Source organism: Aulonocara stuartgranti (genome assembly GCF_965226115.1).
Source record: "Aulonocara stuartgranti genome assembly, chromosome: 14".
In the NCBI taxonomy this organism is placed as follows: domain Eukaryota; kingdom Metazoa; phylum Chordata; class Actinopteri; order Cichliformes; family Cichlidae; genus Aulonocara; species Aulonocara stuartgranti.
The window spans coordinates 35,975,816-35,999,756 of NC_138950.1; the positions used below are offsets into that span (position 1 = coordinate 35,975,816).

At 40.8% G+C, this 23,941-nt stretch overlaps 1 protein-coding gene across 9 annotated transcripts in view; it reads left to right on the forward strand.

Moving 5' to 3' along the window:
- fat3a (FAT atypical cadherin 3a) overlaps positions 1-23,941 on the forward strand; it is a 179,533-nt gene that overhangs the window by 69,613 nt on the left and 85,979 nt on the right. For 7 of the 9 annotated variants that reach the window (XM_082502087.1, XM_082502088.1, XM_082502091.1 and 4 more), the window contains exons 3-8: positions 3,452-3,775; positions 7,381-7,442; positions 14,372-14,686; positions 15,616-15,826; positions 19,275-19,343; positions 22,924-23,063. In XM_082502087.1, the coding sequence (XP_082358213.1) occupies positions 3,452-3,775; positions 7,381-7,442; positions 14,372-14,686; positions 15,616-15,826; positions 19,275-19,343; positions 22,924-23,063 (1,121 nt within the window). The remainder of the gene's footprint in view (positions 1-3,451; positions 3,776-7,380; positions 7,443-14,371; positions 14,687-15,615; positions 15,827-19,274; positions 19,344-22,923; positions 23,064-23,941) is intronic. The other 2 variants (XM_082502090.1, XM_082502089.1) reach the window with 2 other exon arrangements.

A 23,941-nucleotide genomic window follows, 5' to 3' on the forward strand; every position in this document is an offset into this window, starting at 1 on the left:
TCTCCCACCTGAGCATCTCTGGTGGGTAGCTCCTTTTCCCACAGAAAGTCTGGGCCAGTGAACCAATTTGAAGCAACGAGCTGATCTGCCGATAACCCTCCCGAAGCATGGTCCGCCGGATTGTCTTCGGATTGCACATGATACCATTGGTTGAGTTGAGTGTTTCTTGACAGTTACTCTGAACTGAAAGTCATCAGAGGATACGCACCATTGCACACCCAGTGCTCTTTCTAGGAGCGGCTCCCCTAAATCTATGTCCAGCTCTTTGACAATGTCAGCACACTGTTCCTTTGGTATTGACTCCAATACCTTCTTGCTGTTGGGAATGAACTTGTGTAGTCTAAGCTTGCCTGCACTGCAGAACTCTCTCGCTTCCTTAATCAGCTCGATTGCCTCAGCATCAGACCTTACACTCACCAGTCCATCATCAACATAAAAATTTCTTCAGATGAACTTGACAGTGCTTTGGCTAAATCGATCCTGACCTTCTGTGGCTAGATGTTTAAGTCCAAAATTGGCACAGCCAGGTGAGGAAGCTGCTCTAAACAAATGGACTTTCATCCAAAAAACTGATGGCAGAGACTCGAGATCACCATTCTCCCACCATAAGAACCTCAAGTAGTCTTGGTCTTCAGACTTTACATGGAATTGATGGAACATTCATTCCACATCACACATAATAGCGACTGGGCCCTTTCGAAATCTACAAAGAACTCCCACCAAGGTGTTTGTGAGCTCTGGCCCTGTAAGAAGGTGGTCATTCAATGATATATCTTGAAATCTTGCCGAGCAATCGAAGACCACTCGCAGTTTCTCTGGCTTTTGAGGGTGGTATACACCATGGTGGGGAATACAGTGGGGCAAAAAAAAGTATTTAGTCAGCCACCGATTGTGCAAGTTCCCCCACCTAAAATGATGACAGAGGTCAGTAATTTGCACCAGAGGTACACTTCAACTGTGAGAGACAGAATGTGAAAAAAAAAATCCATGAATCCACATGGTAGGATTTGTAAAGAATTTATTCGTAAATCAGGGTGGAAAATAAGTATTTGGTCAATAACAAAAATACAACTCAATACTTTGTAACATAACCTTTGTTGGCAATAACAGAGGTCAAACGTTTACTATAGGTCTTTACCAGGTTTGCACACACAGTAGCTGGTATTTTGGCCCATTCCTCCATGCAGATCTTCTCGAGAGCAGTGATGTTTTGGGGCTGTCGCCGAGCAACACGGACTTTCAACTCCCGCCACAGATTTTCTATGGGGTTGAGGTCTGGAGACTGGCTAGGCCACTCCAGGACTTTCAAATGCTTCTTACGGAGCCACTCCTTTGTTGCCCGGGCGGTGTGTTTTGGATCATTGTCATGTTGGAAGACCCAGCCTCGTTTCATCTTCAAAGTTCTCACTGATGGAAGGAGGTTTTGGCTCAAAATCTCACGATACATGGCCCCATTCATTCTGTCCTTAACACGGATCAGTCGTCCTGTCCCCTTGGCAGAAAAACAGCCCCATAGCATGATGTTTCCACCCCCATGCTTCACAGTAGGTACGGTGTTCTTGGGATGCAACTCAGTATTCTTCTTCCTCCAAACACGACGAGTTGAGTTTATACCAAAGAGTTCTACTTTGGTTTCATCTGACCACATGACATTCTCCCAGTCCTCTGCTGTATCATCCATGTGCTCTCTGGCAAACTTCAGACGGGCCTGGACATGCACTGGCTTCAGCAGCGGAACACGTCTGGCACTGCGGGATTTGATTCCCTGCAGTTGTAGTGTGTTACTGATGGTGACCTTTGTTACTTTGGTCCCAGCTCTCTGCAGGTCATTCACCAGGTCCCCCCGTGTGGTTCTGGGATCTTTGCTCACCATTCTCATTATCATTTTGACCTTGATCTCACCTTGGGTCAACACACCTGAACCACATGATTAGTTCGTTACCAGGCCTCTGGAGAACTGCAGGAGCTAATTTAGCCATTTAAATCAACTGTGTTGGTTGAAGGACATATCTAAAACCTGCAGGGACACCGGCCCTCGAGGCCTGGAGTTGCCCACCCCTGCTCTAGCTGATACTGCGTGGCTTTTTGGTTCCATCTGTTGCTTAACCAGTCAGGCAACTTGGCTGTCAGTTTTTGATTTTCAATGCCATCATCAAGAATACGCAGACTCTCATTGTGAGCCATGGCACATTCACAACTGTGTAAAAAGTCCACAAATTTCCTTACGTCAGCGCTCTCTCTTCACGCTGTTTTTGGCCAGTCATGTAATTTGTCTCGGCAGGCTTTTGGCAATCATAAAAGGCTGGCTGTATCGCTCATTGAGCAGTTCCCATGCAGCATCATATGCAGTATCTGAACCAATCAGAAAATAACCGTCTAATGCCTCTCTAGCCACTCCTCCAACAGATTTCTGAAGGAAGAATATTTTCTCTGAGCTTGGAATGTTTTTCTTTTCAATTAGAGCTTGGAAGGATGACTTCCAATGATTAAACTTGAGTGGATCACCACTAAAAACTGTGGGCTCTGGAATAGGTAGCCTATTTGCTGATATAATAATAATGGATTGGATTTATATAGCGCTTTTCAAGGCACCCAAAGCGCTTTACAATACCATTATTCATTCACTCTCACATTCATACACTGGTGGAGGCAAGCTACAGTTGTAGCCACAGCTGCCCTGGGGCAGACTGACAGAAGCGAGGCTGCCATATCGCACCATCGGCCCCTCTGGCCAACACCAGTACGCAAGTAGGGTAAAGTGTCTTGCCCAAGGACAGAACGACCAGGACAGAGAGCCCGGGGATCGACCTGATTGAGTCAGTCAGGCTATACAGACCTATAGGATAAATACTGTTTATAAATACATTCATATTATGATCATTCTCACTGTACTTTATGTATATATTAAAAGGAAAATCTTTGTGTATTTTAATGTATATAGTAACCCATGTGTCCATAGTATAGCATTTTCCGTTTTTTTTTATTTCCAGGCTATTTTTCTTATTTATTTTTTATTGTTTTCTAATGCATCTCTAATTCACCTTTTCTTGTTGTCCCTTGCGCTGCTGTAACAAGTGAATCTCCCCAGTGTGGGATTAAATAAAGTCTATGTCTAACATAAATACAGAGACATGGAAACATGGATTGTATTACTCTGATGGATGTATCAGAGCAACTTGGGGTTGTCCTCTTGCCCAAGGATTTTTGGCATGCAGACTGGGGCTAACATTGAGCCACCAATCTTCGGATTATTAAATGACCTTCTCTACCTGCTGAACTACAAAATGGAAATGATTCACTGAAATTTCTATTCTTGTTTAAAATAGAACTAGCCAGTTGTACAGCTACAGTGTAAAACAGCTTTGGCATTACTTGAATAGGTGGCATTTCTTTTTTTGATACTTTTGTAGTAAGCTCTTGCTCTTGTTCTTTTTGTCTTTTCCCCTATTAGGCGTGATCTACACCACTGATATGTTGGACCGAGAGAGCAAGGACTCCTATTGGCTAACAGTTTATGCCACCGACCACGGTGTGGTTCCTCAGTTCACCAGTATTGACGTATTTATCCAGGTGGAGGATGTTAATGACAACGCCCCGTTGACTTCTGAACCTCTGTACCGAACCTCAGTGCCTGAGAATTCTCCACGTGATGTTTCTGTAATCCAGATCGAGGCTCAAGATCCTGATGCCACACTCTCCACTACTGCTGAGAGGCTCAACTACCGCATTATTAGTGGAAACCCACAGAATTTCTTCACCGTCAATACCCGCACTGGTGAGAAAGCATGTGTGCATCTTTCATCAAAAAGGTAGTGCTATATGTTAACATAAGCAAATTTAATTAGAAACCAGGAGTTGTAATTATAGGTTTAGGTTATAGGTTATTTTTTTCACTAATGAATTATCTTTCTTTTGTCTGCTGTGCATAACAAGTAGCAGTAACACTTACAGCTTGGTAATAAAGTGATAATAGCAGGGTAACAAGGCAGAAACAAGAACCTAATAATATGGTAATTTCTAAGTTATTACCACTAAATTACAAAGCAGTAACCAATTACTGCGACAAAATGTTTCTCCCACTCAAAACGCTATGTCCAGATGAACAGAATCAACCTTTAGGGATTTACTTAGCTTGATAATTGAGCATGCATCAAGACATCCAAGTAATTTAATCCTAACAACAACGGTTACAATTGAGTAGAAGTATACTGAAATTCATGTAATTGGATAATAGACCCCCAAAACTGGGGGTAATAATGTGGAAATAAAAACATCCCCATGAGGCAAAACCAATTAGTAGTAGGTCTCTCAAAGTCCACCATCATCTCCACTGTCTTGAGCAGGGTGAGCTCCAGGTATGACATGTTCAGTTTTTTCTTAAGGAAGTACAGGAGAATGTCTATGGTTTAAAATATGTAATTGGCTTCAACAATTGAAATTACAAGTTTACAGCGCTGGACCTCGGTGTGAAATCAGCCACCTGCCTCACATGAAGGATGACCTTCAGATTGGGCTATACAGTTTTACAATAACAAGTATTATTATGACTACTTCCGGAAGCGGCATGGCGGTCCCTCTGTCTCCCTGTGAATCTTCTCCTCTCTCCGTTCACATCTGACCTCGCCCGTATCTGCTCCTTTCCTGGAATAAAACAGAGAAGACGCCTCCCTGCCTATACTTGATTATTAATATTATCCTACTGATTCTATTTATCTATTCTATTTATTCTATTCTGTCTAAGTTTGGGACATTCTGTTCGGACTCCCTTGGCTCAGAAAATATCATCCTGACTGTTAACCAGTTATGTGTAAGCATGTTCTGGACCAGACAGTGGATTCATGGATGTACCTGTCATCCATGAACTTAAAGAGTTTCACAGATTATTCTCCTGAGGAGCATCCATTAGTGTAGAGGGAGAAGAGCAGTGAGGAAAAAACATACCCCTGGGGGAGGCCGGTGCTGATGGTCTTAGTGGGATGTGATGCTTTTTCAGTGCTCACCTGCTGCTTGCTTGTAGTCATTTAATCCTTTGGTGGACTTCTTTGAGATCAAGATGACAGTGGAGCATTTGAAGCAGGAGGGGACTTCACACAGCTCCAGAGATCTCTTAAAGATGGAGGCCAGTTGGTTGGCACAGACTTTCAGATAGGAGGGAAACACACCATCAGGTCCTGGAGCTTTTCTAGTCTTCTGTCTCTGGAAGAGCAGACACACATCGTCCTCAAGGATCTTTAATGCAGGTCGGGGGTCAGAGGGGAGGGGGATGAGGGCTGCAAGTAGTTTTTTTGTGTAGGCATTAGGTGAGGGTGAGCCGGTGGGAGGTATGAATGATTGTCTTTCAAATCTGCAGTAGAAGGTGTTAAGGTTGTTAGCCATTCGGCTTCTCTTCAGGGTGCTGGGATGCACTCCTGTAGCTGGGGATGTGCTGCAGGCCTCTGAAAACTGGTGTAGGGTTGCTGGCTAAGAAGTTGTTTTTAAGCTTCTCCCTTCAGTTCCTTTTACCCTGATCTTCTTGCTCAGCTCATTTCTGGCCTACTTGTACAGGGCCCAGCCCCTGCTGCTGTAGGTCTCCTCCTTGGTCCTTCTTGGCGCAGCTTCTTCAGAATTGGAGTGAACCATGGTTTGTTATTATTGCATTTGCAAAAGGTCTTAGTCTGCCCACACAAGTCTGCACAAAAACTTATGTATGATGTCAGTATGTTCATTCAAATCGGAAGTTGCAGCTTCAAAAACACTCCAGTCTGTGCAGTCAAGGCAGGATTGTAATTTGTCCCAAGTGCTTGGTCCACTTCTTCATAGTTTTAAGTTAAGTTCTTCATAGTTTTTAAAATAATTAAAAGTATTAGTCATTGTATTGCCATGTAGATATATCATAGACAGATCACTGAAAAATATAGCCATTACAGACGTAGTAATGCTAATGAGAGGAAAGACCAAAGCATAAGCCAAAACAAGTCAAAGCTGGCCGACAGTTTGAATTGACTGATCTAGCCTTCGTTCAAGTCCGCCCTTACTTCCATGTTTTTCCGGTCGCCAGCACCACGGTGTGAAAACTTTAAAATGGACCCAGAAATGTCGCTCCATTTTTTGTACATTTTTAGTTCTCTTGGAGCTAGAAAAACTTTGTCATCGCCGGCATGTTTTGTACCTTAAGCTCATCAGAGACAATCATATGCAGGTAAAATAATTTCCTTTAATCTACACGCATTTAGGAATTACTAGTTTCATGGATAATTTCAGTGCCTGAATGATTGTGCACATTTGCTGTTTCATATAAAATGTGTAAACTAAATCTCTTTGAAACTTATAGAAGAACTTTTTCTATTTCTATTTATTTTCTATTATTCATTTGATCCTGTAACTTATTTGTGTGCATAGATAGGCTGTAAAAATGTCACAAAGCTGAAAACATTGTTATTTTTGAGTTCACAAAAAAGCTTAGTTACACAGATAAAGTGTATAAAATTTAAGTCTTTTCACAACTTATTTGTATATTTTACTTAAGCTTAATAATCAGAATAATGCTTTAATCTCTTCAAATGAATGAAATCATACCTTTCTACAAAAACTGTTTATGTTGTTCTCCACCTTTTCCTTAACCAGACCAGACCCTTGTCCTTGTACTGTAGGATTAACCTGAGTGTCCCAGTCCTGGACCGTTTTTTTAACCAGGAGGATCCCAGTCCTGATTTTTGTTGATGTATTATAAATATTCTTGTTTTATTGTTTTTGTTATTTACTTCAAACATATCACCAAAAGGTTAATTCGGAAAAATCAAAATTGACTCTAAAAGTGTATTCCTCTCCCGCATTACCTCCGTCTTCGTCCGCGATTGTTATAAGAAAAATCCTCCTGTGTGACCCGCAATGAATCATGGGATATGGTAGGCTACCAAGGATACACGCAACTCAACCTTCAAATCTGGGGAAAAGTAGGACGCATTTGTTGCCACATTTGGAGGACTCTTCAAATTTGGAAAGCTTTCGTCGCGTCACTGTGACATAATTGCCCAAAATTGTGGCCTACAAATGCTACCCCTGAATTTGGACACAGCATATGACTATATTAGAGAGTTGTTTTGATACAGAAGGAATCAGGGCTAGAAGATAACCCAGGTATCATAATGTAGGCATGAAGGAGACCTGTCTTCTGCTATAATTTGTTTTGACGATCCACATAAGCCTGGAATACCACCAGGCATACCACCCTTTAGAGTTGACCCAAAATGTATAAAGTGACGTTAACGGCATAACTGCATTAACGTGGCAAATCTCAGCACTAATTTTTAAGTTATCTCCAGTGAATTATCAGCAAACAGATTTCACATTTCCTAAATTCTTGTTTGATAGTTTAATTGTTGTCTACTGTTTATTTCTCAGGTCTGATCACCACAACCTCCAGGAAACTGGATCGTGAACAACAAACAGAGCATATTTTAGAGGTAAGGAAAGATTTGTAGCTTTAGAGATTTAGAGATGAATGAAAAATGTTCAGCACCTGCAAGGTGCAAGGCTCCAAGGTGGTTGGTGCCAGTTAGGGTGGTAACCCCCAAAGCAGATGGTGGACAGGGAGCCATCAGGCTGAAAAAAAGTGTCCGTCGGACTTGATTAGCCTGCAGGAATTCAAAATCAGCCAATGGGTGCCAGCAGGCCAAGTGGAACACAGCTTGAGCAGTGGCTGAAGCAAAAATTTGGTTTTGGGAAGAGTTTAGTGAGGCCATGGAACAAGACCGTCAGACTGCCTAGAAGTTAGTGCCAATTTCAACTGAGGCGATGAAAGGCTCTAAGAGTTGTAGAGTTTTCTTAATTGACATGTCTCTACAATGTCACATGAAAATCTCTGTTGATACACTCAGGGTACGTACGGGTGCTTGAAATCCTTGAAAATGCTTGAATTTTAATGTTGTCTTTTCAAGGTTTGAAAAGTGCTTGAATTTCAGATGTGGTGCTTAAAAGTGCTTGAAAGTGTAACTGTATTTCATTCACAATAAATAGCTATCTGATTGAATAATTTTCTTATCAGGTAGAGAAATAAAATGAGTCGCAAAATGTAGAGGCAAAATTTCCCCGCCTGGGCTGCCTTGCCCCTCTGTCTGTTTCAATATATGACCCCGCCCCTCCCTCGGACAGTCGGGGATGAGTGCGCTAACATACCTGTAGGTTGCTGTTTTAATGAGTGTTTGATGGAAAACAACAATGGCGGAGTTTGCGCTCTCCAGTCGCATGATAGGTGAGTGCTAGTAAATAATTTTCCAGCACGTGTACGTTACACATGCTATTTAAAAAAAAAAAATATGATTATTATTTTGCTAACTATCAAACTCTCTGGAGAAATGATTGATGCACTGAGTGTGATGCCTTATGGCAGCGCTATTATGGAATATGCTGTGAACTTTGCTAACATTACTTAGCAGTGATATGAGTTAATTTACTCAAGTGAAAGCTTTAAACAACGGTAAAAACGGCATTTTCTAAGGAGAGCGCTAGCAAACACGCTTTGCTTGTGAGTGTGTCAGTTCTACTAGTGAATGTGACAGATGCTGCAAAAAAGCCACCAAAAGCAGATTGAAGTGTAAACCCTGAGTGACACAGCTGCTGTCAGAACCTGCAGGTTTATCCCTGTGCTGTTCTCATCTGTGTTATAGTGGACACAAACTATTTTTTGGAGTTCCATAAGTAGTTTTTGTGCCTTCTTATTTGACGCAGAACACCTGATTTTTCTGTAAATAGTTTGAAATGGTTATATAAAAAACGTCTGAGCCTTGGCTGCATTTTTAGGTAAATAGTACCATATAACTTTGTTGTTTGCAAAACTTGTGCATATTTTTAAAAATGTACAATTTCTATTTGGTAAATGGCCTGTATTTGTATAGCGCTTTTCTAGTCCCTAAGGACCCCAAAGCGCTTTACACAACCTGTCATCCACCCATTCACACACACATTCACACACTGGTGATGGCAAGCTACAATGTAGCCACAGCCACCCTGGGGCGCACTGACAGAGGCGAGGCTGCCGGACACTGGTGCCACCGGGCCCTCTGACCACCACCAGTAGGCAACGGGTGAAGTGTCTTGCCCAAGGACACAACGACCGAGACTGTCCAAGCCGGGGCTCGAACCGGCAACCTTCCGATTACAAGGCGAACTCCCAACTCTTGAGCCACGATCGCCCCATTTGCATTTCAAGTCATGAAAATGATTCGTTAAACATGCTTGTGGTTTTTACAGGCAAAAATATCACTTTCTACTTGTATTTTAAATTTTGTCTGAATTTAGATAAATTGTGCTGATACAGTATGTCAAAATGAGAAAATAACAGATTGGCAAGATAAAAGTTTTTAAAGGTGAAATATAGAGGCCAAATCAAAAGTAGTCAAAAACAGCCAATTATATCCTGGACCCCAGGTTTTTGGAGTATTTGAAATAATGGTAATATGACTGATCCATATGGTCACAAAGAATAGCCTCTTGTTTCTGTGCTACCAAAGTTCCCCGGCTTTCATTCAAAATGTGTTTATCGTCAGTACCGACACATTAAACTACTTAAACATTATGAATGTCTTCAAGCTCACACCGAGGCCTGTGGGGCACTATCAGCCACTGAGACAGTACACACATTTATATGTGCATTTGTATATGAATATTTCATACTGTAAGGCTGCCTGTTTATTTAAGGGAGATGAACAAAATACATTGGAATTGTACATAATAATATCACAGATGATAAATTCAATAGATTTTAAGTAGATACTTGTGCATTCTTAAAGTCTTATATGTTGAATTGAACTATGTGATCTGTTCAAAGCCTCCCAGTCAGTGCTGCTCTCCATGCCTGTCTGACTGTACATGATGTTTAAAGGTGACGTTTAGGACTTCAACAATAATACAGACAGCAATGTAGTTAGCAATAGAACAGTTTTATTGGGAATTAACTTAAAACAAACATCTGTCTCCTATTTTTTGTCACACAGGAAGGAAGCATCAATTTCTGACGAGAAGACTTATTTATTTCTTTTTTTTGTGGGGGGGGGGGGGGGTTCAACAGGAGAAGAATATCTCTAACAAGTTGATTTGTTCACATTGTCACATCTTAATTTTTAAGTGAAATGTGCATTTTGAGTTTATACATTATGTATATAAGGCGACGTTTCCTTTTGCAGTATTTTTGTGTGGTTTGTTTTTCTATTTCTTAACAAAAGGTGAGCAAAGGTGTTTAAGTTCACCTAGGATGATTTGTCCTAATTTTCACATGGTCTTACTGAGGGGATGCAAATTGAAACATGCATTCTTTCTTTTGGGGGGGGGCATGTGCTGGAAAAGCTTGAAAAGGGACCTTGAAAGTGCTTTAAAAGTGCTTGAATTTGACCCTAAAAAAGGCGTATGAACCCTGTACACTATATTGGCAGACCGGTTTGGTGGTTCCCATCTTTAAGGAAGAGGACCGGCGAGTGTGCTCCAACTATGGCGAGGTCACACTCCTCAGTCTTCCCAGGAAAGCCTTACCAGGGGCTGGAAAGGATAGTCCGTCTGTTAGTTGAACCTTGGATACAGGAGGAAAAATGTGTTTTTTGTCCTGGTTACAGAACACTGGACCAGCTTTTTACCAGCTTGAGGATATCTGAGGGTGTGTGGGAGCTTGCCCAACCAGTCTACCTGTGTTTTGTGGACTTGGAGAAGGCTTTCTACCTCAGAACATTATTTGGGAGGTGCCTGTGGAGTATGGAGTCTCTGGCCTGTTGCTGTGGGGCATTCGGATCTTATTTAACCAAGAGCTAGATTTGCATTGATGGCAATAAGTCAGACTTGTTTCCAGTGGGTGTTGGACTCCAGCTTGCACTGAAGTGGTTCATAGCTGAGTGTGACGCGGTGGGAATGAGAATAAGCACCTCTAAGTCTGAGGCCAAGGTCTTTAGCTGGAAAAGGGTAGAGTGCCCACTCCAGGTAAGGGATGAGTTGCTGCCCCAAGTGGAGGAATTTAAGTATCTCGGGGTCTTGTTTACAAGTGAGGGGAGAGGGGAGCAGGAAATCAACAAACTGATTGAGGCTGTGGCTGGAGTGATGCAGATGCTATACTGGTCTGTAGTGGTAAAGAGAGAGCTGAAAGTACGAGGGCAATCCCAAAAGTAAGAGCCCCAATTTTTTTAGAAATACAAAAAACTGTTTATTTCCCATAATATTTACATAATTTTAAAGCTTGAAGACTTATCTATTTGTCTACATAATCGCCATTTCAGTTGATGAATTTTTGTAGAGGCTGTGGCAGTTTTACAATGCCCATGTCATGCCTGCTCACTGCTGCAGAATTGCCTTCTGAACAAATGTTCTTTCAACTTTGGGAACAGATGGTAGTCACTGGGTGCGAAGTCCGAACTGTAGGGTGGGTGGGTGATGAAGTTTTGCAGGAGAGCGACAGTTTGACGGGTGACCTGTGGACACACGGTGTCGTAGAGAATCCTTGGACTGTAGGAGAAAGCCAGAGTACCTGGAGAGAACTCACGCAAATGCAGGGAGAACATCCAAACTCCACACTGAATGACACCGGGCTGATGGTGGAATTGACACCAAAGGGAGGACCTTCTTGTTGTGAGGCAACTAATCTCTGTGCGACCGTGCTGCCACAAATTGCATTATCGTTATATTAAAAAAAATTAACAACTTTAAAACCTGTAATTTAAAAGCTTGATTGATGTTAGAACAATTCAGCCTGTATTTTGGGACTATCCTCTGCTGTAAGGCAAGAGCTCATATGAAGGACATGTAATGCATCTGACAGAACCCGCTGGGCCTGTCTGATTACCGACTGGTTGTAAATGCAGGGGTGGGAAAGATCTTCAGTCCTCCCAGTCACCTTCATGGCAGACCGCACCAGACACAACAGATTAGATTTTGCATGCACAGAGCAATTGCCATACCATGACAGGGCTCTAGACCAAATTTTGACGGACACACCGTCAGGGCTCACCGATTCTGATGTGTTTACGCAGTGTTTACGTCTTTTTGCGTTGATTCTGAGCTGGAGGTTTTGTCTCTCTCCAACCAAAATTCACCGAGCGAGCAGCAAAAGAAGCAGCAAACTACGCTTCATATTTGATAAATGTCGTAATGGAATCACTGCTGTTTTGCCTCCACCACGATAAAAATCACACTTCATGCACAGCTCTCTCTCTCTCTGTACTTCAAGAACAGTTTCCCGTCTCAAATCTCTGTTTTCTGCATTATTCATTCGCTTATTACCCACCAGTCTACCGTGCGCCTAACTTTTTAAAGTTAGGCGTACCGGTGCGCCCATGGCAAAAAGTTAGTCTAGAGCCCTGCATGATAATATGCCACACCCTATGATGCTTTCCAGTACAGCCTGATAGAACTGAAACATTATTTTCTGATTATGTCAAGTGAAGTCAATTTTTTTTCTCTTTTTCAAACACCTTTAGTCTGTGTTAAAAACAAACTAACTAACAAACAAACAAAAAACAAAACGAGAACACATTGTGGTCATTGCAACTGAAGAGATAATCAAGTTGAATCCCAAGATAAATTTAGGATTTGATATGATTGATTTCTTCATTATGGATAAACAGTGGGTTGTGGTCTCCTACTGCTTGGGGGTCCAGCACCATCTCCTTAATAGACTCGATGGTTATCTTCACTTTGTGATGTTACGTCCAGTAAGGGTATCAGAATTAGACTATTGAATTGTATGTGCTTTCTTTCACTGACATCCAGTTGTTGACTATTAGCCTATTTCAAAATGTATTGCATTGAGTTAAAATACAAATACAAATACCTTTGTTTGAGGACAATTTTCCCTAACTGGAGCTCCTTAAATTTTAATTGAAATGCTACCCATAATAATGAGTGTGCCTTGGTTTGAGTAATGCTTTGTCCTGTAGTCCATATCAGCTCTTTGGTCTGCAATACCAGATTATTCACTGAGCACTATCCTGATAGCTACTGTGTCTCATCTATTAATGCTGACTGATATTCTCCTGAGATAAGCCCAAGAACAGTTGTGTCATCAGCAAATTTAATAATGCTAGATAAATGTGAAGGTGTACAGTGTACAAAGGAGAGCACAACCTCTAAGAACTCCAGTCTTCAATGTAATGGAAGGAAGGAAGTATGGGGGGCAGGCGAGGAAGGTGGAGGAAATTTGACATATTGAGTCAAAAAGTCCTTGATGCAGGTGTGGATGGTTGGGACAAAGCCAGTGTGTTTTCTGACTAAAATATTTGGGATGATGGTAATAAAGACAGTTCTAAAGTCAACAAAGAGCATCCTCTAGTTCTGTCAGTGGTCCAAATGGCTGAAAATGGAGTTGCTATGGCGATAACATCTTCAGTAGACTGTTTAGCGCTATTTCTGTTCTGCTAGATCGCACCTGCTCTGCGTAGTCACCTGCACAAAGTGCAGTATAGTGAGTCAGGATGTTTGATTAGAAGCCAAGAACAAAATATTTGGGTTGTTCTTTTTAAATACTTCAAACTATGTAATAGTGACTGCATATCAGATATTTTGTCCCAACAATGCTTTATCTATCCAACCTCTTCTAAATTTCACTCTGGCAGTCACTTAATTTTAAAACTAACTATTGGTCTCAATAAGCTGCACTTTCTAATTGTGAGGGACCAAGCAGCCAAGGCATAGAGGACACAGGCAAAAAAAAAAATGTCTTCAAAAAGGGTTTTCTTTATTTTAACCCTCAAAAAGTTCAAAAATGACAAAATTCAAAAACATAATTAGAAGGCCCATAAAAGAGGTCAACCGAATATAACTCTACAAAAAGTAATTTCCAGAAACTTAAACAAAGTGGACACAACTTAACTCACAAACTGACCTAATTACAAAGACACATGAAAGTAGCTTTTATAGTGGTTTGACCAAACCATTTTCACACAATAGGGGGGAAAACCAAAACACTTTAATATTAACTAAGCACAGAATAACCTAACTAAACCTAAAATAACCCTGTTCCTGATAACCACATGGTCTGTCCTGCTGAGCAGGCATTTTGTTCTCAGAGTCCTCAGCCACACCTTTTTCCCAGACCAGGAAACAGCCACCACCCAAAACCAGGTAACTCAAAGAAAGAGAAACATAATTAATATAACAAAACATTTTTAGAAAAACCACACAATGCTACTATGTGCGCGCCTGATAATATCAGTTAGGTTTAACCAAATGATTAATGAATTATATTAATGAAGAAAACTGCAAAACAAACAAATAAAGTGAACAAATGGACTAATTTACTAATTAATGTTTGGGGGACAATCTCTACTAGAACAGCATGGTTGCTTATGTGTCATGAAAGATCAAGTTTGTGATTAGGAACACTGTATATATTTTTGAACAAGCCTTTCTGCCCATACAGGTGTTGGTGTCAGATGGTGGCCCTAATCCCAAGCAAAGTACTGTTTGGGTGATAGTTCAAGTCCTGGATGAAAACGACAACAAGCCCATATTTCCTGAGAAGGTGTATCAAGTCAAACTTCCAGAGAGGGAGCGTAGAAAGAAGGGAGAACCAATCTATCGGGTGTTTGCCTATGACCGCGATGATGGGCCAAACTGTGACCTCTCCTACAGCATTGTGGATGGCAATGAGGATGGGAAGTTCTTCATCGACCCCAAGACAGCAGTGGTATCTTCACGCAAGGCCTTCAGTGCAGGGAGCTACGACATCCTGACTGTATGAATTTTTTAAAAATTTGTTAAACATGTCTGCTCTGTGAGTTCAAGAACATTTAAGTTGTATTTTCTAAACTCCAAATCATAAATTAATCGCTTAATCTTTGTTGTGAAGGACTTGTTTGAGGCAGGTCTGTCCATTTCTACAATCAGGAGAACATATTCTCTGAATCTAGGGAATGTGTGTAAAAGATTCATTGTGTATTTACTTTTGTTTTTCTTGATGATCTTGATTTTAGGAAATGCTCTTTAAAAATATTTCTTCATCATTAAGGTTGCTTGAACAGCACTCAAAATAACAGAGTTTGGTGCTTATTTAATTGATGCACACTGATTTTAGTTTTGTTATCTGGCTTCTGACAAAAGAATAGCATTCTTCAAAAATGCTGATTGAAGAATGGGATGCCATCTCACAGCAGTGTGTGACCAAGCTGGTGACCAGCATGAGAATAAGGTGCCAGGCTCTTGTGGCTGTGTGTGGTTTTTCCACATGCTACTGAGTCCCCATTTAATCTAATAAAGAATGCCAAACAAGAGTCAATAACAGAATAAGCTGTTTGGAAGTTTTTCAAGGGCACAACCCATTTACTCAACTCTGCTCCTAAACCCACAAATGCATTTTCCTTACAAATGTGGCAAGGTTTCCGATGCCTGTTTATTGTGACCATGGCAAGAAGTGTTGTTACAACAAAGAAATAATCAACCAGCATACCAAAACAAATAAGGAAATCTAAGTTTTCAACTTGTGGAAGGTCTGTATTTGATGCCAGCTAAAAACCGAAAACACAGCAAACACGTTAACGTTTAAAGTGATGAATACTGTGGACTTCAAGAATGGCGTGATATAGTTGTGGGGTATATTGTATCATAGCATATGGAAATATTTTAGTCTGCAAAAGACCCTTTGCCTTTCTTTTCCTCTATGTTCAGATCAAAGCAACAGACAATGGACGTCCTCAGAAATCCTCCACAGCGCGACTGCACATTGAGTGGATCCGCCGACCGCCAGCTCTCACTCTACCGCTGATTTTTGATGAACCATTCTACAATTTCACTGTGATGGAGAATGACAGGGTGGCTGAGATTGTGGGTGTGGTATCTATGCAGCAGAGCTCCACCCCTTTGTGGTTTGACATCACAGGTAAAATGCCCCTGTAATGGAGTATGCTTCGTAAACCACTTGAGGGTTTTGTTGTGTAAGGAAGGGTGTGCTCAGGTTTGATGCATGTTGTGTTGGTATAAATTAGGTACAGCTCAGACACAGTGGTCTGCATGGTATGTTCTCCCCATCCCAGTTACCATAGTGACAGCTTCTCAGATCCCAGTTCAAGTAATCTGTTGGTAGTCTAATATGGATTAAAATCAGGATGAAACTTAAATTAGATACATTTGTTTATTTTTCTCTCTTTGTTTTAAAAAAAAAGGATTGTTTCATTGAAGTATTCACAGCTATATTTACTAAGCAGGGCAATTTAATATTATGCTGCTATCACAAAACAAATGTCAACTAGAGGGGAGTGATCAACTAAAACTGTGTTAATTAATAAACATAGTTTAGCCAAGTTCATTGCAGTAACAACCCACATTGTATCAGAAGCAGCACAAATTACCAGATCAAAAACAATTAGACTTTAGAGAGTGAGTAATGTATTTAAAACAAACAAACAAAAAAAGACCGTATTTGTACTCTGACAGGTCTCTAGCTGTGATGTATTGTTGGCTCCAATCAGCCCAAAATATATAGATAAATGCGACAGGGGACGACAGACATTCCCACAATACACTTTTTGTCTTTCTAGTCAGTGTACATTAACCTGGAGATACCTTCTGACTTGTGCTTCTGGCTCTCCTTAGCTCTGCCTCTCTTTGTATTTTTTCTCTGTTTTCTGTCCATGTCACTCTCACTTCAAACACATTTTTCTCACTTCATTTGTGTGTAATGATGGTTTCTCATAATCTGAAACTTGAAAAAATGTGTTTTAGTTATTTAGGAAACAATATGAAGAAGGTAAACATTTTATTTAATTTTTTTTTTAAAAAGGAAAAAAAGGATAAAACATAGAATATTTAGCATTACAGCAGCACAGGTAAGTCAACTGAAAGACCATGTAGTGTGTGTGATCATGGGTATATGTGATCATCACTTGTAAATTTGGCAAAAGACACAGACCAGGAATCCCAGCTGATGATGCAATAAAAAACAACTGCACTTTCATGTTATTTCCAATGTACAGGGTGAGCCATTTATATGGATACACTGTAATAAAATGGGAATGGTTGGTGATATTAAAGTCCTGTTTGTGGCACATTAGTATATGTGAGGGGGCAAACTCCTCAAGATGGGTGGTGACCATGGTGGCCATTTAGAAGTCGGCCATCTTGGATACAACTTTTGTTTTTTCAATAGGAAGAGAGCCATGTGACACATCAAACATAAGTTTGATGTGTCACATTACCAATAATGGTAATGTCACAAGAAAAACAATGGTGTGCTTGGTTTCAACATAACTTTATTCTTTCATGAGTTATTTATAAGTTTCTCTTTGTTCACAGCCATTGACATGTTGAAGAGGTTAACACGTGAGGAGCGGATCGAAATTGTGTTGATATCTGGTGAACGCAGTAACCGGGTCATTGCAGCAGATTTCAGAGCAAACTGTCACTAATGAAACATCAGTGGCTGTCCTAGCTTCATTCAGCAAGAGCCTACAGTGTAACACTCGCCGCATGTCACTGGAGAGTGGCATTAATCAAACATCCCTTCGGCAGATATTAGCTACTCACAAATGGCACCCTTACAAACTCCAGCTACTGCAGCATCTCAACGAGGATGACCCAGATCGGTGCAAAGAATTTGCAGAATGGGCAAAACAAAAATTGGAACAGGGCCCTCAGTTCACGCAGAAGATTTTGTTCAGTGATGAGGCAAACTTTTATGTGAATGGTGAAGTTAACAAACAAAACCACCGCTATTGGTCTGACACTAACCCACATTGGATGGATCCCTCCAAGACTGTTGGAACAACAAAAGTGATGGTTTGGTGTGGTATATGGGGTACAACGATAGTGGGTCCATTCTTCATCAATAAACTCAATGAATTTTTCCAGCAAGAAAAACTCACATTATGGGTGCCAGGTCCGAGCATTCCTAGATGAACAGTTTCCTGGAAAGTGGATTGGTCGTTATGGGCCAGTTGAATGGCCCCCAGGGTCTCCCGATCTGACCCCCTTAGACTTTTATCTTTGGGGTCATCTGAAGACAAATGTCTATGGTGTGAAGATACGAGATGTGCAGCACCTGAAACTACGGATACTGGATGCCTGTGCTGGCATTTCTCCTGCGGTGTTGCTATCAGTGTGTGAAGAGTGGGAGAAGAGGGTTGCATTGACAATCCAACACAATGGGCAGCACATTGAACACATTTTATAAGTGGTCAGAAACTTGTAAATAACTCATGAAAGAATAAAGTTATGTTGAAAACAAGCACGCCATTGTTTTTCTTGTGACATTAGCAATTTGTGTCACATGGCCCTCTTCCTATTGAAAAAAGCAAAAGTTGTATCCAAGATGGCTGACTTCTAAATGGCCACCATGGTCACCACCCATCTTGAGGAGTTTGCCCCTCACATATACTAATGTGCCACAAACAGGACTTTAATATCACCAACCATTCCCATTTTATTACAGTGTATCCATATAAATGGCCCACCCTGTACATTATTTTAACTTCAATAACTTCAAGCAAAAAAGCATTTTCTGATGGATAAACTACACGCATAAAATATAAAATTTTGCCCCAAGTGATCATCCAGTAAACCTTTCAGCCTTTCTAAATACATGTTAATATCAGAATGGGTTAAAAACCTTACAATTTGCTCTGTAACCTTTTTCAGACTGATAGATGTCAATAGCTTTGTTTCTCAACTGTTTCTTCAGATAGTGGTATGATGTGTTGCTACTTGAGACCTTAACGTACATCACTTTGTTGGACAGGTTCTTTTTCATTTCTGTGCTTGATTCATCAGTAATCAGACCTGAGTGTGTCTAATGAAACTAAACTCAGTGTGGCACAGGAATGACGGACCTGACCACATAGTTTGCTCTTTTTAGCACTTTTTATTCAGTTGCTGCTTTTCGGCTACACCCCACACAACAACCACAACCTCAGGTCCCAGCAAGTCTTTTGCAGGGGAGGCATGATGAACTGATGGAGCTCCGGTGTGTCAGCCTCCCCTGCAGCCATACCATAACACCATGCCCCGCCACACTGGTTAATGATAGTTAATTCATGATTTAACAAGGGAGGCAATTACTTTTGCACACAGAGCTAGGTAGGTTTGGGTGCCATATAATGTCATTATGGATTAATAAAGTATTCTAATTCTGATGGCCCGTAATAAATGCAATCATCATTTAGTGACAAATATGCAAAAGAATAAGGAATCAGGATAAAGGCAAATACTTTTGCACAGCACTGTATAAACCCAGATAGTTCTTCTCCTTTCTTTTGTCCTTCCCCTGGAGGCTCTCTGACCTTTCTGTCTCACCTCATCTTTCCTGTCTCTTCTCAATGCTTCATGCCCATAAGGTCCCAGGTCTTTCCGTGAGATGTTCTATATTCTGCAGAGCACTTGTGGCAGGAACTGTTCCTCAGAAGGTATCTCCCTTCCACTACTGCTATTTTCTGCCTTCTCAGCACCCTATTTTCATTATTTTTCTGTCATTCTTTATTTTACTGTTTTTGCACTAATGATGCACCCCTCTGCTTGTTATCTGTGCTTGTGGTGCCTGTGCTATAACTGATTAGTTGGATGTGGCTGGTTTTTCGAATGTGCGCATGTGTGTATGTGTCTCTCTCTGTGTATGTGTGAGGCAGAGAGAGAGAGATGGATGGACTGTTGTAGCCAAGATTAGTTGAAGGGATGCAGGTTTAGTAAAACAATACAAAAAGGGGAAAAAAAAGGGAAACATTTTTTTTGTCCAACCTTATAAACAGTACATTTGCATAATGACTGAAACTAGCTCACTGAAGGAGCAATGGACTGGAAGCGCAGTTCCTTGATCTTTAATATGCAAATTCTCATGACAGTTGATGAACAACTACTGACCAAAGCCCATTGATCAAAGACCACTGATCAATGGACATGAGTACAATTCACAGAAAGTTGGGGAAATGGCTGCAATTACAGCATTGTAAAAATGGTGAAAAATCTACCCTCAGGCCCCCTCCACATTTCAGAGATGGTCTTTCCCTTTTCACGTAAATGCCCCCCTTGACTCCCTGCTCAAACCAGCGTTCCTCCTTGTCCAGGATGTGTACATCCTCATCATTGAAAGAGTGTCCACTGGCCTGTAGGTGCAAATGGTGTGCGGAGTCCTGGCCTGACGAGGAAGCTCTTCTCTGTTGTGCCATCTGCTTCACTAGAGGTTTTTTGGTTTCGCCGATGTATAAATCATTGCAATCCTCCTGGCACTTAACAACGTACACTATATTACTCTGTTTGTGTCAGGGGACCCAATCCTTAGGGTAGACCAATTTTTGGCGCAGTGTTTTTTGGGGTTTAAAAATCACAGAGGTGCTGTGTTTAGAAAAAATGCGTTTCAGCTGTTCTGATACTCCTGACACGTACGAGATCACTACAGGTTTTTCGTGTTGGCAGCAGTTGTCCTTCTCTCTTGGATTGGCTGGAGCTTTCTTTAGGTGACTTCCTAGCTTTGACAAATGTCCAGCTGTCCAGTAGTTGTTGATCAGTGGTCATGAGAATTTGCATCAAGGAACTGACCTCCCAGCCCATTGTTGCGTGGGCTAGTTTCAGTCATTATGCAATGTACTTTTTATAAGGTTGGGGAAACCAGCAGTCAGTTCAGACTGAAGAAGTCACTTGGATGAGTGACGAAATATTTTTCCCACTGAAAATGCTACGTCCAGATAAACAGAATCAGCCTATTGGGGTTTACTTACCTGGATGATTGAGAGAGCATCAAGACATCTTCAATGCACCACAATGGTAGCCTGATATCAGACAGAATTGTCACATAATATTAAACAGAGGCTGTCAACTCAGCTGTATAGAGTGGGGAATCATAATGAAGCAGTTAATTTTAAATTGTAGATTTAAGCTGTTCTTCATATTTTGGGCCACCAGATGCCACAAAAGAGGACTGTGGTGAAAAGCTTTGAGTAATGATCCCTTTTTTCAATATAGGCTCCAATGCTCCAGAAAGCTTCATTGGGCCATTAATACTAACTTGGGTGAACTAAAGGTGAGCCATTTATAATGGCCGGTGGCAAAGTACACATAGGTGAAGCATAATGTTCCAAATAAAACAAAAAGCAGCAGATGGCTGCCCCTCCTTGAGGCTGGCTCTGCTGGGGGTTTCTTCCTGTTAAAAGGGAGTCTTTCCTTCCCACTCTCACCAAAGTGCTTGTCCATAGGGATATTCTGATTGTATTATATAACTGTATTAATGTAATGCATTTTCCTTGCCATATAAAGCACCTTGAGGTATCTGTTGTTGTGATTTGGCATTCTATAAATTGAATTAATTTGATAAATAAACAATAACAACAAAAAACTAGAAAACTAGAATGATACTTCCCCCCCCCCCCCCCCCCCCCCCCCCCCCCACACACACACACACACACACACACACACAGATTCAGCTACTCTGTCCCATTTGTTTCTTTGTTATACCTGCATCTCTCCATTCCTTTTTTCCCCCACTGGTCTTTTGCTTAGCCTCTTGATACCTACATTCACCCATTCACCACCGGCTTGCTATTGTTCTTACTTTACTTTTTTTTTTACTCTATTTTTCATTCTCATTTAACCCCTTCCTGGGGTAAAAGAGACAATATGCAACAAGCAAACAAAGCTGAGGGTTATTCAATACACATCATAATTATTAAAAATAAGAATAAAATAAATACATCTGTCAGCAAATTATGAGCATTTAATATAATATTAATTAATACTGTTCACCTTTCTCTACATGTTCACTGTCAGTCCATCCCCTTCATCTTTTTCTCTCTTTTGATTGCACTTTGATTGTTATTTGTGTCATTTCTTATATTTTAATCTGGCGGTTTGCAGAATGGAGGGATGGCCTGAGGGCTAGCAAACCTTCCTTAGAATCCAGCTACTCTGCAAGTCTTTTTGCCACCAAGGCAACAAAATGTGACAGCAGTGCCACTGCCATCTCCCTCACTCTCCCCAGACTGAGTGAGATCTTCCTTTTGATGTAACATCAATAATTTTAATTACGCTATTTATCTCTTTGTGGTAAAATAGTTAAATAGTTTAAAGGAGACTAGATAACTCTTCCTCTAACACTTCATTCTTGATGAAAGGTGGAGCAGGATGGTGACAAAATAGGATTAACCAGAGAGAGAACAGGAGTGAGGGTGTCTTTAATCACTCCACCGCTGTCAACAACTTGATACAATTTGTGCTGTCCAGAAACATCGCCACTGCATTAGTCATTTGGGAGATTGATTCCATACCTCCATACCCAACCAACTCACCCACAGGCGCGTTATAATCCCCCACTGAGCAGCTGACAGCTAGAACCAGCTTCATGGCATGATTGCTAGTCAGCTGCCCCCATTTCCCAACACCCTAGTCCACCAACTTCACAAAGCAAACAAAAACTAGGAAAAATAGCCAAAAACAAAAATAGATGAGAAATTTTTGCAATAACACACTCAAACTGCAGCACACTCTAAGCAAAAGGGAGGGGTACTACCAGCATGGAAAGTGTTTTTGCTTGTTGCTTTACTGTGTTACTGTGATTCTTGCTTCATATTGGCATTTTATAGCATATGCTGTATATTATATATTATTATATGTAATCTGTGGTGTATAGGAGTTTGTGATGTGTGTTTGTGTGTGATGGAAGAGCTTAAACCTGTCAGCAGCCATCCTTTCCTCCTTTGCACTATCACAAACTCTTAGGCAATGGTCTCTAGTCATGTTCTCTGCCCTTATCCCAACACTGCACTGGTTAATTTACTGATTAGGATTGTACAAAAAAAACCCAAAAAACAATTCATGCATTTCAGGACTCAGTAACGCATACGCATGTTTTACATGACTGGAACCCACTGATCCACAAAATAAAATTGTGTGGTTTTTGTGTTTATTCACATATTCATCATAACTCGTGTGCATTCAAAGTAGGTATGAGCTGCATTTTTTGGCCATCCTTTCTTGCTTGACATTTGTGCTGTGGTGCAGGTGGGAACAGTGACAGTGTGTTTGATGTAGCGAAGACTGTGGGCACCATCATCATTGCCAAACCTCTTGATGCTGAACAGTGCTCCTTCTACAACATGACAGTGCAGGCTACAGATGGCACCAACACTGCATATACCCAGGTACCACTTTTCCTTTATTTCAGCGTTGCCTACAGTTTGGTACATTTCAACTGATTTTGTAGCACAGTCTTGTGTCAAAACGTGGAAAAAATTTCAAAATGTGGACTTTATTGCCTTTTAAAATTGGAAAATATTCACCAGATAGGAATTGGTACATATGACCAGATAGATAAAAATCATGTTTAGGGACATGAAAATATTTCAGCTAAATTATTTACATGTAAATTCATGGAACAGAAAGATTGTGTGATACATTGGGGTGGCTGCAGCTCAGGAGGTAGAGCAGGACTGTAAATGTGTATGAATGTTAGATAGAAAAAAAAAAAAAGTTAGATAGCATTTAGGTAGAAAAAGCAGAGAAAAAAGTGCTTGTATTAATGGGTATGAATGAAAGAAACATGTTTTATAAAGTGCTTGGAATGCTCCAGTAGAGTAGAAAAATGCTATATAAGAACCAACCCATTTACCAGAAATGTCCAGTAATGCAAACCAGTAAGTTAGAGGTTGTGATTATGTCACCAGTTTCCACTCCCATCATGTTTGTAATGACAAGAAGTGTAAGTTGTAAGAACTTTATTTTACCATTCCACTGGGTTTACAGAGGATAGGAATGAAAAGAACAATTAGTGTTTCTATTCAGACTATTCAGACTGGTCCCCTTATTTAGAAATACCTTCCATAATAATTCTGACATTTGGATTACAATAGATTCCTTAGGCAGGGTGGTAGACAAACGTGGAGTCCTGGGCCTGTGTATCCTCTGTAATACATTCGTTTTTGGGGATGTGGAACATCACGTCACTGGTGGGGAAGGAATCTGAGCAAGTGCAGGACATGGAGTGCTACCGAATAAATATACCTCAGTGTATAGTAAGGGT